This window comes from Amphiura filiformis, chromosome 9, assembly GCF_039555335.1.
Source record: "Amphiura filiformis chromosome 9, Afil_fr2py, whole genome shotgun sequence".
In the NCBI taxonomy this organism is placed as follows: Eukaryota; Metazoa; Echinodermata; class Ophiuroidea; order Amphilepidida; family Amphiuridae; genus Amphiura; species Amphiura filiformis.
The window spans coordinates 40,270,055-40,288,929 of NC_092636.1; the positions used below are offsets into that span (position 1 = coordinate 40,270,055).

At 35.0% G+C, this 18,875-nt stretch overlaps 1 protein-coding gene across 4 annotated transcripts in view; it reads left to right on the forward strand.

Annotated features, from left to right (window-relative positions):
* The first annotated feature begins 9,568 nt into the window (after window positions 1-9,568).
* LOC140160994 (transmembrane protein 131-like) overlaps window positions 9,569-18,875 on the forward strand; it is a 56,773-nt gene continuing 47,466 nt past the window's right edge. For all 4 annotated transcript variants that reach the window (XM_072184356.1, XM_072184358.1, XM_072184357.1 and 1 more), the window contains exons 1-2: window positions 9,569-9,681; window positions 10,730-10,852. In XM_072184356.1, coding sequence (XP_072040457.1) covers window positions 9,667-9,681; window positions 10,730-10,852 — 138 coding nt within the window. In that variant the 5' untranslated portion in view covers window positions 9,569-9,666. The remainder of the gene's footprint in view (window positions 9,682-10,729; window positions 10,853-18,875) is intronic.

Below are 18,875 nucleotides of genomic sequence, written 5' to 3' on the forward strand. Positions count from 1 at the left end.
TTCATATAAAATGACAAGCCCAAAGTTAACCATTTTCTTATGATTGCATGTAGTGCAAATGTGCCAATTCGAAGGCTTGAAAGTCAAATTGGCCCCAATATTGAAAATAAAATGGAAATAAAAGTAAATAGGGCCAATAACTATGCATCTAGTCATTTATTTTCAATATTGTGGCCATTTTGACTTTTAAACCTTCCGAATTCGCACATTTGCAGTACATGCAATCATAAGAAAACGGGTCAACTTTAGGCTTGTCGCTTTATATGAAGTCAATCTATAAAATTAATGGGATTGAGCAAAGTTGCAATTTAAGACTAGTAGTCATATAAAAGTGATGTTTTATAAATTTTGAAGGTTGACCACATCGACTTTGGGCCCCCTGAAAATGTTGAATTTGCAATAAATTTCATCTTTGTGAGGGCGCTGTTCGAAATGTAAATGAGTTGAGACCCCAATTTTTTGGGTATGCATTGTATTTATCCTATATATAGCATCGGTGACAACAAAAAATAATTAATCTGACAAAAATGTGAATTTAGGGGGCTAAACTTGCCAGTTTACAAAACATCTTCGTGAGGGCGCTGCACTCCAACTTTAAATGGCTACCATAGAAAATCTGTATATATTGAAAACGAAATGGAAATACAAGTAAATAGGGCCAATAACTACTCATCTAATCATTTATTTTTAATATTGTGGCCAATTTGACTTTCAAGCCTTGCGAATTCGCACATTTGCACTACATGCAATCATAAGAAAATGGTCAACTTTGGGCTTGTCATTTTATATGAAGTCAACCTATACAATTACTGGGACTTAGCAAAGTTGTAATTTAAGACTAGTAGTTATATAAAAGTGATGTTTTATAAATTTTGAAGGTGGACCACATCGACTTTGGGCCCCTGAAAATGTTGAATTTGCAATAAATTTCATCTTCGTGAGGGCGCTGTTCGAAATGTAAATGAGTTGTGACCCCAATTTTTGGGTATGCATTGTATTTATCCTATATATAGCATCGGTGACAACAAAAATAATTAATCTGACAAAAATGTGAATTTAGGGGGCTAAACTTGCCAGTTTACAAAACATTACATTTTTTCTTGCATATTTAATGACCCCGTGACACAACGCGCAATTACAGAATTTTATTATTTTTTATTTTTTGACAAATTGGGCATGCAGTTAGTGTGTATGCAAAGTTTCAGACCTATCTTTCCTTTTTATAAAGAAGGCACAGACTCCCAAAGATGAAATTTATTTAAGGGGTAACTTTTAGGTCCAAATTTAGACCTCCCTACTCCAACTTTAAATGCCTGCCACAGAAAATCCGTAAGAGCTACAGACCTCAAATTTGCAGGTTTTTAATATTTTTACAGGTACAACATATGACTAAAATATAAAGAAAATCTGAGGGGGTCAGGTGGGGCGCCTCCTTGATTTGATATGGAGTGACCCGTATGTGTGTTGATTATATGTGACCGTACAGCACGAATGAGCCGTAAATGTCCTCAATTGTATTCTGAGTTACAGTGTAAAATGGGCATGAAGGTCATATTCATAGGTATTTCAATTTGGTGCTACGTGTATCTCATTAAATGAGGTACACGTAGCACCAAATTGAGGTACCTATGAATACGACCTTCATGCCCATTTTACACTGTAACTCAGAATACAATTGAGGACATTTACGGCTCATTCGTATGTACGGTCACATATAATGGTATTGTTAAAAATGGTGCTGTTTTCTACCAAGTTGTTCATGTAGGGGAGGTACAATGTTTTTGTTTTCTTCTGATGATGAAAAGCTATTTATAACTTGTATAGTTGTTGAACTACATATAAAAAGTTACTTCCAAATATGGTCATTTCCATAAAAGTGACATTAGGTTATTCATGAAAAACATTGTTTGGGTGTAATCACCCGAGCCTGGGTTTGTGTAGGTTGGTAACCACAATAATTAACAACCATTATTGTTCTCTTTTGTTTACTTTCAGCACTGTTAAATCATTTGGTGTAGGAAATGTATACAGAGGTATCAACTTAGACTTAAGTTTTGAGCCGTCCATGCTCGATTTTGGAGAGCAGTAAGTATCCGTATGAATTACTTTGAACAACAAGTCAGGGGGAAAAACTGTTTATATTCTGAGAAGATGGTTACAGGTCGATAATCTAATGGTCTTTAGTCAAAAAACCCAATAAATTAGTTATGAATCCTAACCTATACCCTAATTCTAAACTTCACCCTAGCCCTAACCTAAGTCCTAATCCTAACCTTAACTGCAACTGTAACCTAAAACCCAAAACCTAAAACCATAACTCTTAATCCTAACATGTACCCTAACCATTATCTTATCCTAACACTAACCCGAACCCTAATGCTAACCCTAACCATATCTCTAATCGCAATCCTAACATAAAATGCCCAAAACCCTAACTTTAACCTTCATCAAACTAATGACACTTCAGATTAAAAAGATGAAGCCAAATTTTCCATGAAGATAGCAACATTTCCCAGAATTAAATGTTTTTCTTTATTTGGAAGAGTACAAAATTTCATTCAAAATGCTAAACAGAGAAGTAGCTTCTTAGATTCTGCACTTTTTCCAGCCGTGCTTGTTACACCGTAACCAAGGGACATTATCAATAGCAACTCACCGATGCAAGTCATGTTATGAAAGGGCACGGGAGAGATGAAACATGAATGGTTAAAAGCATTGCATTAATAATGGCTCGCAGGAATATCATGTGCAAATGGTTGATTGGAAGATCTACGGTGTTCCATTATTTCTTATGCTTGGCTTCTGGCATTTATCAATTGTTGAATGAACAGTGTGGTCAAATCCTCCCCCATACATAGCCATGTAAATTATAACATGGCAAGTATATAACAAAGTGATGGCATGTGTTCTTTTGCTATGCCATACTTGTTACATTATGTAGTGTACTCAAATAGCATAAGGTAAAATATATTGATGTGAAAAAAAGCGACATAACAAATTTCCTTATTATTATCAATTCATTTGAGAAACAAGTTAAGTGTTGTTTACAGTTCATAGACTACATGTTAATTGGGCTATTCCAGTTGAAATCCATACACCCCCTATGGAAGACATGACCTTATAAATATCCCACACAGGGCATGTGAATTTTAAGTGGGGTTACCTGAATGGGTGACTTCATTTGAAATTGACACCCCTTATGTGGGAGATGTCGATCATGTCTTCCATAGGGGGTGCATGGATTTTAAATGGAATAGCCAATTGGTTACAAAACATGTTCCTCATTCAAGTGGAACTGGTGGGCATATGAATGAATAGGTAAAATAAACACATTTTGTTTTTGAATGAGAGTTTGTTTTTACCTGGATTTTTAATTGTTAAACTGAACTTTTTAGATGATAATGTCAAATCCCTTGCATGAATTTTCATGTGGGAAGCCTGATAGACAGGTTTAAGGTTAGCAACTATTTTACACTGTTGCGATGCGTGAGTTCACATCTTGCAAATGGTAGTGAGCGTTGGCAAAAATTACATTGATCATTTCATACCAAACATGTAGAAGAATTCAAATATCACAGATATACCTTTGTAGGTCCTGTGGTTCTTGAGTTATGAAACAACAACACTTTTATAAAACGTATAACTCATTAACAACAATAAATCAAGCACGTTTTCAAAGTATATGATTTGTAGAATGAACTTTTTTGCAAAACATCAAAGTGTTATTTTTCGATAATATATGAAAATCAATATTTCGGCTGCTTCGACCAATAATACGTCGTGTACCCTTAAAAGGGCAGAGCTCTTCATCATTTTAGGGTACCAATCAGGCCCTCCTGGGAAATTTAATATTTGGATGGAAAATTTACTGTCCCAGATAAAGAAATACCTTTAAACTGTGTGGGAAAAGTTGCTTTCGTAAGTGTTTTTTCTCTGACCTGGGTGTGGGGTGTAAGTGGAAAGGGGTGTAGATTAGGTGGGGAATAATTTAGGAAACGATCTTAATTAGGCATAGATGGTATCTTGTATATATTTTTTTTAATTGACAATGTTTTTATGATCCCTTTCAATTAAAACATGGTGATTGTGTATATAAATAGATTCAAACAGGGTGATGAGGTACATATGAATATTCTGAATCATCTAGGTAGATTTATAGTCAAATAAATATTGTAACTGTTCATCTGGACTTACTATTTATGCTGGCTACAGTTTCATGTCTCATCCGAGATGGATCAGTCCATAATGGGCTTGCGCTGAAATGTTGACCCTTGACCCAATTGGAGTGATGTGATGGGGAGTTGCTGACCAATTGTATTTGATGGCTGCATTGTGTGTATATATTCAAACAGAGTGATTATATTATTCTAACCCTAACCCTACCAAAAGCTACAAAAGTCTGTAGCACAAAGCAACTGAAAGTATCCCACATGATCCGATTGCATCATCATGCGAACACATGGGTACGAAACTAACGAAAGGCTACTGTGCACCCCTGCGGCACGCTATAGCTAGCACCCGAGGGGTAGGTGGTTAGAAACTGCACCAAAGAAAACAACTTCTCTTCCTTCCTTCCTTCCTTCCTTCCTTCCTTCCTTCCTTCCTTCCTTCCTTCCTTCCTTCCTTCCTTCCTTCCTTCCTTCCTTCCTTCCTTCCTTCCTTCCTTCCTTCCTTCCTTCCTTCCTTTCTTTCTCCCTTCCTTCCCCTTGGCTAAAAAGTCTCCAGTAAGTTTAAACAAACCCATTTCTTTCCCTTCATTGAGGTGTCCACTAACCGTAACCCTAAGCTACAAATGGCTACAGCACAAAGCAACTGCAAGTTTCCCACATGAGCTGATTGCTTCATCATGCAAGCACATAATGGGCACGGAAGGCTTGGTACACCCAGTGGCACTCAGTGTTTAGTCATTCATGTTTCTAGCACCTGAGGGTTGGTGGTTCAAATTTGCACCCGAGAAAACTTTACTCTTCATCTTCTTTCTTCCTCCCTTTCTCCCTTCCTCCAGTAAGTTAGGAATAACTAATATCTGATAATTGAAATGACATACTGCAATGTGCTTTTATCTCTTTCAGTGCGATTGGTATGCCACATATAGAAACAGTCAGAGTTTTCAATCCTCATCCAGAAAATCAAATACGGATGCTTTCAATATCAGGGAGCACACCACATTTTCACTGTTCATTTTTTCAAGATAAGGTAAGATGCTAAATATGATGGTAAAATTTTAACTGCAATGTTTTGTCTAGAATGTGCACAAAAATTTGAACACATGATGAGCCATAACATTGTCATCATCTAGAAATAGTCATTGTCATCATGTCATAGGCAAAATCAGTTTTGTATCATACATGGAGCAATTAATGTGGTTTTAGTATAATATGTTGTTATAATGAGCCAGGCACCTGCATAGTAGTAACAAGTAGGTACAGATGAGTCAGGTGGTTTCAAATGGTGTTGCTATAAGAACTTAATTTGGCACACCAATTTGGCTAATTTTATGAGAGAGTACAATTTGTGAAATTAAATTACCAGTAGCATGTAAATTTAAGTGAATTTCTTTGGTGGAAACAAAAAAGGACGACAATTTGACAATGGAAAAAATGTCACTGGTAACAAGTGTTATATTAGTAGTTACAAAGATTTTTTAATGTTTTGCTGTCACAGAGTAAGAATAATATTTCTTATTTTTTGTACAAAATAATGGAATTTTTAGTGAAATTGTTAAGTGCTCAAAGTATACTGTACAGCAGAATTAAAATGCAAGCTATTTACCACCCTTTGAGGAATGCATTTTACAAGGAGCTTTTAAAAGCTCATTTTACCATTAAATTAAAATCTCCAATAGTACCGTCATTCAGCATAATATGGTATTATGCAACAAATGCTGAAAGGCACAATTACCTGATCACTAACGGATGATAGCGAAAATAGGTAATGCTAATATGTACCGTCCACCACAAATTGGTTGTAATGTCAACATTTTCACTTAATGAGATATTGGCCAGGCAGATTTTCCTTAAAATAAGCTTTACAATGATGTCCATTTTATAGACCATATCGTCGGCCTACTATGCTAATTGCCTTAGTAATTTTTTGTAATTTTGAGAACAAAGTACAAAATGTGGTTCAAGCATGCATCAGTTACATAATCACCCTAATTAATTAATTAATTTAAATGCATGCATGAACCATATTTTGTTCTCAACATTACGAAAAAATGACTTGGGCAATTAGCGAATTTGCAAGGTAGTAAATATCAGTAAATTGGTTGGGAAATTCTATTCAATGGAACATATCAAAACTGGCTCTGCACACGTTATTCCTGTTCGAACTCCAGTGACACCTCATTTATTAAGACTAACACTACCGCCCTGTTGATCAGGACATAAGGCCCTTCGCACTTGATTATTAGTTTCCTGTTTACCGCCCGCGTCCAAAATTGAAAATCTCAAAATAATTAATTATTTTATTTTTATTTCTAATTTTCTGCTTTAAGATAACTTTCAACTACTTCTACTTGCCATTTTCTGACTTTAATAATATCAACAATAATGATGAATGAACAAAGAGTACAACTCCATTTATCAAATCAAATATTGTTGTGAAATAATTAAATGCCGCTCTAGTCAAAAGCGAGTCAATAGTTGCTTGTAATAGTTCAAACTAAATAAAGAAAATAAAAGATAATTAATAATTAATAATTAAAAGTCACCTCGTCCCTTTTTCAAAATCTTTAACAGGAAACTAATAATCAAGTGCGAAGGGCCTAATATAACCGGTATCGCATCACATTTTGCTACACAATCTAGCCAAATTGCTATGCAATCACACAAACTTATGTGTCATTGCTATACATAATTATTGCTATACAATTACAAATAAAACTTTGTCACAATTTTGTTATGCAAAATTCTGACACTAAATTATGCTCTGATGCTGATTCCTATTCAATGCATCCAAAGGTCCAAGGAAATTAATGAGGTGTCACTGGAGCTGGAGTAGATAGTTACATTGCAAAATTGGGTAAATAATGAAAACAAACAAAATGTTGATATATACATATGTTTTTATAACATTCAATTATAAGGAAAAAATTGAAATGTATTTTAAAACTGTTCATCATTCTTAAATAGGTAAAATTCTTAAATGGCAAACTGAAACAAAATGTATACTTTGAAAAAGACAAATGCTGATCAGTAAGCATTAACACACTTTCATAACGCAGATAGTAGGGCAGTCTCTCACTCGCTCACTCACAATGACCTATAATTATGTTCACATGTCCTGTGGGTGTACCCAACAACGTACTAGACATGTATGCAGTGCACACACTTCACTCCAATTATTCTGTCTGTTGAGATTTCATGCCAATATCAATGGTATCAGATATGCATTGGAATAACATTGCTGGAGAAGAATCGTTTCAGACAATTTTTTTCTCCTTTTACGTCGGTTGTGTTTATGGATTGATTTGCGTAGCTACTGCTTCTGTTGAAAGAAAAACAATAAAATTCTAATAGTATTTTGTGGAATGAATTTAATTTGCCTTGGTTTCATTTTGAAATTGCACAATGGTGATTGCAGTAAAAACCAAGTGTTTTGATATGTGTAGATATTTTCTAATTTATGTACCGGTATTTAAACTTACGGATTCTCAACATGCACATACATGTGCATCTGCATCTTACATTGTATGCAGTTTTTTGCAAACACACACATCCCCATTCCTGCACCCCTGCACACAAGCTTGAATACAAACTACCATGTTGAAAATAAGTTAATGTTTGAATCTGTGAGGAATAGCTGATTCTTTATAAAACAAAGAGATTACATAAGCTGATGATGTCACTTTTATGTCTTACATCTCCAGAAGATAATTTGTACACCTGTCAAATGTAAATGATATCACCAAAAAGCAGTATTTCAGAAATTATATTCAACCATTTGAGCATACTCGATTGAAATACCAATTGAAATAATTTGTCTTTCATTTTCATAAACAAAATTTCATTTCATGGAAGAAATATTCAGGGAGTGTAGGTGTTATCTATTTTCCACAATACTTGTTAGATATGATTTGAGGAAGTGGTGCAATAAAACAAAGAGACATTAGGTTTGCATAAAGAAGTGAAACCACTTTCTGATACTGTGTATAAAGCAAAGGAAGGTGTGTAAGCACAGGATACGACCCAAGCTCCTGAATTTACGTATATGTAGCTCTAAGTGATTGCTTTAGTCCCCAAAGGAAATTTTTGTCCCGTAGAAACGTATTAGTTGAATTACAGATAAGTGTATTGTTATCATGTTGTTATCAAATGGTGGGGTTTGGCGATAAAAGAGTGTGGCAATCCTGCAGTAATTCATGGAAGGGAGTGAATAAATTTGATTCTGAAGTCCAACGGATGAATGTTGTCTGCTAGTATGATTGTGATATATCCTTTGTACTCAAAAAACAAACAAAACTATATTATTGGAATAATGCAACTATAGTCTATCACATCTCAAGTTGAAAGAAGCACCATGTTGGATTTCGTAGTGGCAGATTCAAATTGCGCGTGCTAAGCTAATCCTGTGGGGCGTATACACACAAGTAGAAGGGCGATTTGTCCAAATGCTGGTGACGCAACCGCGTAAACACACTGATTCGAGTCTCCACTACAAAATCCAATATGGCGTTACTCTCAACTTGAGACGAGACACAGTATAGCTAGACATTCATATAAATATTAATATAAGGTTGAAAATAACAGGTGGATTTGTTTACAATTTAAATGCCATGGCTTTTATCAGATTGGACCAAAATTACATGAAAAACTGATAACACCCCCCATGTGAAATTACCTCCGAATGGGGATGCTCTTTGAAATTATGCAAACAGCAATGTTACTCTCCAACCTTCACTGATTAACAGGGGATGTACACAATTGTTATGACATTTAACCCATATTCTGGGGACTGATTGTTGATCATCGATAAGACACACACCCTAAAATATTTATTGATGTTATTTACAGTCCACCCCCATCCATTCCTATTACATGATTTTTTAAACAATTTATATTCTGTATGTGCATGGGTTGTACCTACCTGTACATATATGCCTAAGGTGTTAGAAAATGCTTCATCTGACCATATTTGAAAATAATATTAGCTTCTGATAAGAGGAGAAAGAAGTATACCTAACCTTCATTTTGTGGGTCATATTTTGGTTATTTTAAAAACGGTTGCAATTAAATGTTCTTTGCATACATAGATAATTTAGGCATGGTATTGCATGGCTTTCAATGCAAAATATTTATCTGAAGGTTTACACAAATCAAGAGGAATTTGCTTCATGCGTTAATATTAGTTATTAGTGTTATATTTCAAGAGAGTTTAGTGTAGATTTGGGTGGGTGGAGTGGAAGGTAAGTAGCAATATTTAAATGTTATCATTTTGGGCAAAAAGCCATCCATGTACACATCATAAAACTGTTAGAATCTACACTTCCTGAATCTATAAATTGGAATCAATTTAATTGCCTTATCTTGTTTCTGAATCCTGTCCATATCTTGTTCTCTTTTTACAGTTGCTACCGCCTGGAGGAAATACAACTTTTGATATAGTGTTCTTAGCACGTGTTCCAGGAAATGTAGAAAACACAATATTTATTCACACAAGCGGGGGATGTCTCCCTATCAAGTGAGTGGAATCAGTAGACCATGCCTATAGTTAATACAGTGCATAGATATGGTCAGGGACATGGGAACTGTTGGGAACACAGTTCCCAGAAATACTGAAAAGTAGCAGAAAATATTGGATGATTTGTAGAATGCAATAAATTGTCACTAAAATGACTGCAATTAGTATGTGCATCCAAAGGCTATTTGCTCTCTGTTGAATAAAGAATATAAAAAAATACTATTTTTCAGCATGTATAAAATATTAAAGGTACTAGCAGTGATTAAGCTAAATTGGAAAATCTAAAAAATATTTCAGGAAGTCGGATTGTTACATCAAGTGAAAAGAAAATGGGTGTGCTAATTATTAATATATTATGCAAGTGATAAGACTGAAAATGTACAAAAATGTAGTAAGGACAAATTGTCCATTATGGTCAATATTAGGGGAGTCTGTCTCTACGTACACTGTTATCCATGGGAAGAGAAACTACTGGGTACAAGACTCACTGAAACCAGAGCGGTAATCCGCTTCGCGGCTCGATGTTGCGGCTTCGCTGCTCATCCCACCTTGATCGCGTGTAGTATTTGACAAAGACTACATATTTATCAATGCTGCTGTGTTGTCTATTCTAAATTTCATTCTTCTTTGCTATTAAATAATTCATATGAGGGATCAATGAGAGTGTCTTTAACATATAAATTTCATTATAGCCTGAGTAACAAATGATATTTCTGAATAAATGAATGAATATTCTTAGTCATCCAGTAGTTTAAATAAGGTTTTGAAATACATCTAATACTGGAACTTACTTTTACAATTTTGTTACATTAAGTCTGGAACAACCAGACTTCATCAGGCAACTGACCGCTGGGCCACCAAGACAAAACCTAGCCGTCTATCATGTGACCAGTCCAGTGGGTCAGTTGCCTGATTAAGTCTGGTGATTCCAGACGCAACATAGCAAAGTTGTAAAAGTGAGTTCCACTATTAGATTTATTTCTAAAAACGATGTTTTTGAATGTTTTCCATCCAATTAACATTTTGTTTCCCTTGTGTTTCTTTACAGGTGTTTGGTGTAGGGGTACCCAATCCATACAGATTAAGGCCCTTTTTAGGGGCCAAGGTCCCTATCAATACTAGTTACTCACCGCTTATTAACATGCATAATCCCTACAGTTCTGGCCTTATGGTAAGTTGTTTTATATTTGTGTTTTGTCTTGCTTTATTCTCTATCTGTGACAATTATGTGATTAGTTTTAAAAAGATGGATAAAATCAAGTTAGTATAAAATTTGAGCTTTCTAAATTAGGATATGAAAATGGGTAGAACTACAGGTATGAAATTTAAATGTTTATATTAAATTTTTAGTTGTTTTTAGCTAAATTGCACTGTATTTTGCAACTAATTTTGTTGACAATTTTATTTCCACCAATCTTTTAGACTAGGCGGTCAACCATATTTGGGGGTTCTCACCTGTCGCGATTACCTAGCTGTTGCAATTAATAAACTGCATAAGATGCTATATGTGACCTATAAGTGAGCATAAAATGATTTACATCAATTTGTGACACAAACAAACATATACCCATCAACTTTCATGAGCCTCCCCCAAAAAAACCCCAACAACAACACACCAAACAACCAATTACTAATTTTGGTTATAAATGGTATTTTGCAGCCTTATTTCACCAACTTTAAATTAAACCATTTGTGCCATTCAAATAAAACCTTGTCTTATTGTTGCTCTTTCCCCGGCCACTATAGTTAATGGTTTTTGTTACTTATTTCCTTAATCATTATGAATTTGTAATAATGGATTACAATGACAGTATTACTGCCTGTATGGTATAAGGATGATAAAAGAAACCATGAAAATAAAAACAGGCATATAAATCCATTTCCAATATTTTATAATGCTGCTGTAGTATGCCTTTTGCATAATTCTAGGCATAAAATACCTCATAAACACCAACAACTGAATTTACTACTAGTAAATAAAATGCCAACTGAACTGAAAGTGGATCTTTTGTAATGCATTAAATAAAGCCCTGTGAGTATTGCATATTGTGTTGCTTCTCAATTGAGAGGAAAAAAATAATACCTCCCAAATTCGCATTGAAATGCTTTCAACAGTACAATACACTGCGGATATCAGGTGCAGGGTTGTGGTGTGTTCACTAATCAATATTTAAAAGCCATCCCCCCTCGGAGCCAACTGAAAGTAATAACTATGCCTGCAACTGTCATAATGCAGTATGGAGCTTGGTGTTAGAAAGTGGAGCTTGAGGTTGTCATGGGAACTGTTGCCAAGAAATTAGATTTTTAGGCTTATTGGATTGTTTGTAAATGAAAGGCTGGTTGTTAGCCGATTGCTGTTAGGGATCAGCATTATTAGATCGACGTGACCTGGGGTAATAAAATGCCTATTCTCTAATGGCAATGAAAGAAATATATTATGACATTCAACAGGAAATGCATTAGAAATGTTTGTCTGTTTCTTATTCAACTTAATTTATATTATTTATGTAAAAGTAAAATCATAATTGTTATATAAAATATGGTTATATAAAACAGCAAATATATATGGAAGGCTGAATATGATTAAAGTAGAGGAAAAGAGAAATGTCATTGGTGCATCATTTAGCATATTTAAATTCCATCTGACATGTGCCTTGATATCACAAAAAACATAAATGTTAAATTATTCCCAGATAATATCAATTGTGTTAAAAGCATGTCCAATGTCACGTCACATTGACTGGAGTGTGCAGAGAGAAATATTAAATTGAATCAAGTCTTTGTGTACGTATATATTTTTATTCAGTTTACTGATAGGTGTTTTAGAGCAAATATGTTGATTTATGTAATGCTGTTTTATATCTGTGTTTTTTTAAATACTAATAGCTTATTGATAAAAGTTGATTTCTTTGTAGGATGTGAATAACTCTTGCTCATTTTTGAGATGGGAATCCGTTAATCTTTTTGGTCTATTTGAATGTAATATATTGTGCTATACAGGATGCTGTAAATTGCATTTCACACTGGCAACAGATTTAAAAGATAATCCTTATTTTGTAGTACAATGTATGTTGTATTTTTAAATAAAGATGAACAGATTTGTTTTTCTCCTATTGGTCATAAATGTCAGATCTAGGATTATTAGCCAGCATTACCTATTCTTTAATTTTCAAAAGTTTTGCCAATACCACTTGGGTATAACCCCAGACAAACAAGTACCTAGACCTATAACTTTGGTTTGCGTAGTGAAGTCAACACTGCTTAGCAACGATTTTGACAAGGACGCAACCCGGACGCAAACAAGCAGACATGTTCGCGTCTACAGAAGGTGTTGCATTTGACGCGGGCGACAACGGCGCAGCAATCACTCACCCGATCGCGTTTTTCGTTCCAGACATGAACGCTTATTTCACGCGTCCGACCACCCGACCAAAGTCACCTTGGTTACGTGGCTTCACCTACTGCCATGGTTAGGGATGGGCAGTCATAGGTCTAGGTGGTATGTCTATGGGTATAACCCCGTTTACAGCTATAAGTCTACCCAATATTTTTCCAAGACATACTTGAATTAAGAATACATTGTGAATTAAGCCAGCATTAGTTAAATCCACATGATTTAGTAGATCATGCAGATTGCCATGTTTAAGGTCCATGCAGACCATGGCACAAACGTTCCTCCTCATGAATAAAAAGGAGACTTTCTTTTTCCACAGAAAGCTGCTCATCAACGTTTTTTTATGCTCAAGTATAAAATACTATAAATAACAAATTAAGTAGTAAAGATGCAAAGAATAGACATATCTAATAGTATATATAATTTAACTAATATGTCTAATAGCATAAAAGCATATGATCTGAATGTCAAATAAATTTAGTCTCCCCAAGTGCTATATGCAGAAAAATTACTGACAAGATTTATTAGGTGTTTCTGGTTAAAATCCATACACCCTTTAGATCTATGGAAGACATGACCACAATCTCCCACATAGAGGGTGTAGATTTCAAATGGAGTCAACAAAGACAAAAAAATATACAGATCATTCACCGACAGGCAAAGTCCCTGTGCTTTGTATGCTGAGGATACTCGCATATGCATTAGAGTTTAGTTGTGTGAGTCCAACAAATCACGGTCCATTTTTGCTTGAAATACTAACACAGATATATTGCATTCTTGGGATTCGTCATTTGTATACACCAACGTTGTATTGCCTTTGCATTACACAGTATGTATGTAGTGGTTTTGTCACCCCTACTTAATGGACTGATTGGCCCTCATCAATTGACGTTGGGACTTTACCTACAGGTGATTGGTCTGTTTCTCTTTAGTTTATGGGACCCACCCATTCAGGTACAGGTAACTCCATTTGAAATTCACACTCCCTGTGTGGAAGATTAAGGATTTCAACTTGAGTTGCTCATAAGGTGATTGTCTTAAATCATAGCACAAGCTCCTAGAGCCCAATTGCAGGCTTATCCCAATAAAGGGCATCACTACTTGTCTAAACCCATCATCAATTAGTGATAAAATCCAAGAAGGTTCTATAATTGATTAGGTACTTCAGATGGATTAAGGTAGTTAAGATTCGGTCAACTTAGTTAAATTGATAAGCCACTGACTCTGCTCTGGTGCTTGTATGTGTGTGTTAAAAATGAGTTGGAGTTTTAATGTTACTGTTATTGATGTTTGTCTGTTACATTCAAAGTTGGTTCTGGCTGTAATGGTATAAAAGTAGGCCCCCCTATATGAAATTAGTTTGGCAAAATAAATTTGGCCAAAAATGACCCATGACAGCATGTGAATGTATTGAGTCTTTCAGGATTTTTCATCTCGAGTTCTATTAGTCACCAAGTTTAGGGTCAGGTTGTCCCATTTGTGATGTAGTGCAAGTCTTTGTGAAATGATTTCCATGGAAATGAATAGTTAATTTGGTTTGAGCATTTAGAAGTTGTGCTAATACAAGACTGCCAATTCTGTTGTTTTCTCCTGCTTTGTTTTAGACAGTGTCTCCTGCAAGTTGGAATGTTTCTGCGCGCCTGATGTGGCAGTGATGTTTACTCGTTGAGGCAGCTGTTTCACGCGCGCATCTGCGACATCTTTAAGCACGCGTACACAAATGCTTGTGCGTCGGCGGGCTAGCTACGTGAAGCTGTGCCACATCAGGGTAAAAAATGAAAAATGGTATACAAGTCAATTAAGTAAATGTCCTCCCCCTCCCATCACTCGCTCTCTGGCTCTTGCTCGCTTGCTCCCACGCTATCCCCTTCAGATAAACCCTAATCCTTTAGCAAGAATACCATACATTCCATGAGATGGTACATTCCTAACTAAATACCAAATGAAAGTTGCAACAAAACAGCAAGTTTTGTGAAAATTATCAGATCTTATAATTTTATCTTACATTGTACATGCACTACTCAAATGTTGCTTTTGAGGTATGTTGGAATGTGATATGGCTTAGGCTATTTATTTTTTACTGTATTGTTGCAAGCTCTTTCTGAAGCTAAATAAAATAATGTAGTTACAGCCTCAGTAAAAGACATAATTACAAACTTATCATGGCAGGGGGTATTGGAAGGCACAAAAGGCAATATGATCCATGTGACATGCCTTTAAATGAATTTTCCTCACTATCACCTCTAAAATGTATTTAAAAATAAAATAAAATTTGTACAAAAACTAAAATGTTTGAATGTCCCTTTAAATCTATGCAAAAGCTCCTTTGTATCAACATATTGTTCTAATCAAATCTGACGCTATGAGTCCGCTGCAACTGCGGCCGTCTTTGTCAATACTGTCATAGTTAAAAGAAATCATTTAAGCCTTCAATATAAACTCACCGATGGATTTGCTATAGGAAGCCTAGGTATAGGAAATGCAAACGTAAAACTTCCTTGCCCTTAACAGGTCCTGAGTCCAGTATTGTTAAGCTCACTATTTTTTGCAGTGTTTATTTTTTATAAGTATAATGTTTCAGTAATACATTCTTGGTAGATATCTGGGGTTAGACAACCATTGCACATTAGTGAGGATGCAATTTAGTTTTTAAACTGTAGAAATTTACTTCTATTTCTTAAATTACCCAAATCTGAAAATGTTATGATGTGAAAGTTTCTAAAAGAAGATAATATAAAACTATCAATATCAGGAAATTGATATGGCATTGATGAGAAAACTAAATCCTTAAGTCTTTTTTAATGGCAAATAACAATGCATTAACTACTATAGGCTTTCAAATCATTTTGTACATTTGTAGTCCTGGAAAAAATGCCTATTCCCTAAATTCCTGTGAAATTAGTACAAATGTCCTACAGGATGTCAATTTTTCCACATTATGTTTTAATGCATTTCTTTATCTGGGAAAGGAACATTGTCCCTGCCAAATTGTATAGAACGATGCTTCTTCTTTTCCCCATTTTACCCAGGCCTGTTGATCTGGAAAGTTAGAATTACTGATACAAAACATGGATCCTGGATTTCTCTATTGGAAGTCAATTTGACCAAAATTATTTCCTGCAAGGTAGTAGCAGACCTGCCAACTAGTATGTTGTTTCCCGTATTTCATAAAAGGAATTCATTGAAAATACGGGCATATGTTTTTCCTAAAAAAAATATGGCTTTGACCATTGACCAAAAAAAGTTTAAAAATCCCATTTATCAAAACAGCTGTGAGTGTGAACATTAAAACACAAGCCCAGATCTTATAGCTAGCGCATCTATGATTGGTGCATAGGTATGTAAACGCAATACATATAAACCAATCAGGACGTTGCATACAAAAGTGCTAGGTATCTTGCGAGAATCATCAATGGCCGCCATTCATGAGCAGCGAGTATCTGAGATTATTGAACAGTTGAAATCTCCAGAAAACAAGCTTTAGAATAGTATATCACTTGTTAAAACTGTGTGGGAAATAATTAGGTGCTCAAAAATCAAGTTTGCTCTTGAAATTCTTTTCTTTTCTATAGATTTCTATAATGCTCATTGGTCTATATCGCTTGAATAAGCACTGGTGACTTAACACTGGGTTTGTCGTGAATGGTCACATATTGTTTTGTGGGAATCTCTATCAGAAGTCAGTTTGATCAAAAATCAAACAAGACTTTTGGTAGATTCCAAGAATCCATGCTGGTGCCTGGGGAGGGACCTGTAGGTTCATCACAGTACTGTACATGGTGCTCAGAAGTAGTTTCTTTTTCAATGTTTACTAGCTCATTGAAATTTAGGTGTCTTTGAAAGGCAAAAAAAACTAAGAGCAGATTATAAAAAATAGAGATGATATCAATCGGTGACAAAGGGAGTAATTTGTTGAAATTTGGTGTGCAAATTAGGGTCTTCAAAGGTGGTGGTCCAAGTTTATCATTGGTGTTTTGAACTGTATTTGTGGAAGACATCTCCCCTAAATGAGGTCTTTTGGCAACAGTTTTCTCATTGGAGTCTGAAATTTGACATTGGCTTGCAGTATGTTGTGTGAGTAAGCCGTTGGTATTTTGAACTGTTTTTGTGGATGACGTCTCCTCAAAATGAGGTCTTTTGGCAACAGTTCTCTCATTAGTATGGGGTCTGAAAGTTGGCATTGGCCTGCAGTATGTCATGTGAGTGCAGGTGAAATCCAAAGTCAAGTTCATTAGTCATCTAGGGTCTGCTGTCATGGACAGGATGGGATGTGGAAATTGGCTCATAATGAGATTATATGCACTGCTTATTTATTGTTATTGTTGACATTATCATTACTGCCAAATAAGAATGAATTCCTGGGATCTATATTTATCTATTTAATATGGATGTCACAAAATTCCAGATTAAAGTCATGTATAACACCTGGCTTACCCTGTGATTTCACTTGTGCTATCTGTTATCAATACTAGTTGTTAACTCGGAGGTTGTATGTTGCAATTTTGACCCAGTAAAATTTTTATTTGGTACACTCAAATTTGCAGTGCTGTATTACAACTAGTCAATTTGAGGAATTACAGAGCCAAAATTGGGCCAGTTTTGGGGAAAATGCTTCATATGGCATCAAATGGCCAATCAATTGATTAACTGATTAATCAAGCAAGCAATAAAACACAGTCATCAGAAACCTACCATAAAGGAATTATTTATTCATTTATTTGTTAATTTGTCTGGTCATAATTTATAGTTGGTTGTTCTTTGTACCTATCAATCCTCTGCTGTATTCTGTCATTATCATCTATTATAATCTTTCCAGATTGGTCTTGTGAAGTAAGTTTTTAAGAGGTACACAAAATTGTACTGGCAATTCAATCAGTCAGTTGATAAATCGATGAGTCAGTTGATCAGTCAATCAATTTAATAGGTCAGTCAATCAGTCAGTTGATCAATCAAGATCAAGCACACAATCAATCCAGCTTAACCGTACCATAACTGAATTATTTATTCATTTATTTGTTGATTGTCTGCTCATAATAAGTTGGTTGATCTGTGCATATGTATCAATCCCTATTCTGTCATTTGTCATTTATTTTAATCTGTCCAAATTGGTCTCCTGAAGCAATGATGTACACAAAATTGGACAAGTAAAGATAACTTAATGGTGTATTATTTTTAATACAGTGATTGTGTATTAAAAAATAGCATCAAGTGTCATCACCAATGTTTGGACAGGAATTAATATAGTGGAAAATCATCACTCTTCATGGTAATTGATGCTGCTAATGGTGTGGTGTTGAAGTGCCTAATTTATTATAGCAATTTATGGCATAATATTGAGTCAGATAATATTGAGCCAATTGTGTAAACCAGTTTACTTTACGCTCAATTTTCAATGCAATATGTATGTAGTCTTTTTAATGTGTTTGAAGGGAAGAGTTAATGTACTATTCTGCATGTATGCTCTTATAAGCAACATAGGTCAATTGACCTTTTCGGTAAATCCCATAACCCTTTGCGAGTACACCTAAGAACTCGTCATTTTGCCTCACGCCGCTCTGCGCCGGTCAATTGAACAGTATTGTATATTTAAGAAAATGTTTTTAGATTTTATGGAAAAATGCCGACATATTGCAGAAATTGCAAATTAACCTGAAATATTCTGTTGTGAATGTTCCCAATGTCCTTCAGTGTCTGTAACTTTTCATATGACATCCATATATTCTTCTTTCAACAACTTTAATATTACTAGGAAATAATTTATTGCTGTTTCAGGGTTAACACATCAATTGAATATAATCAG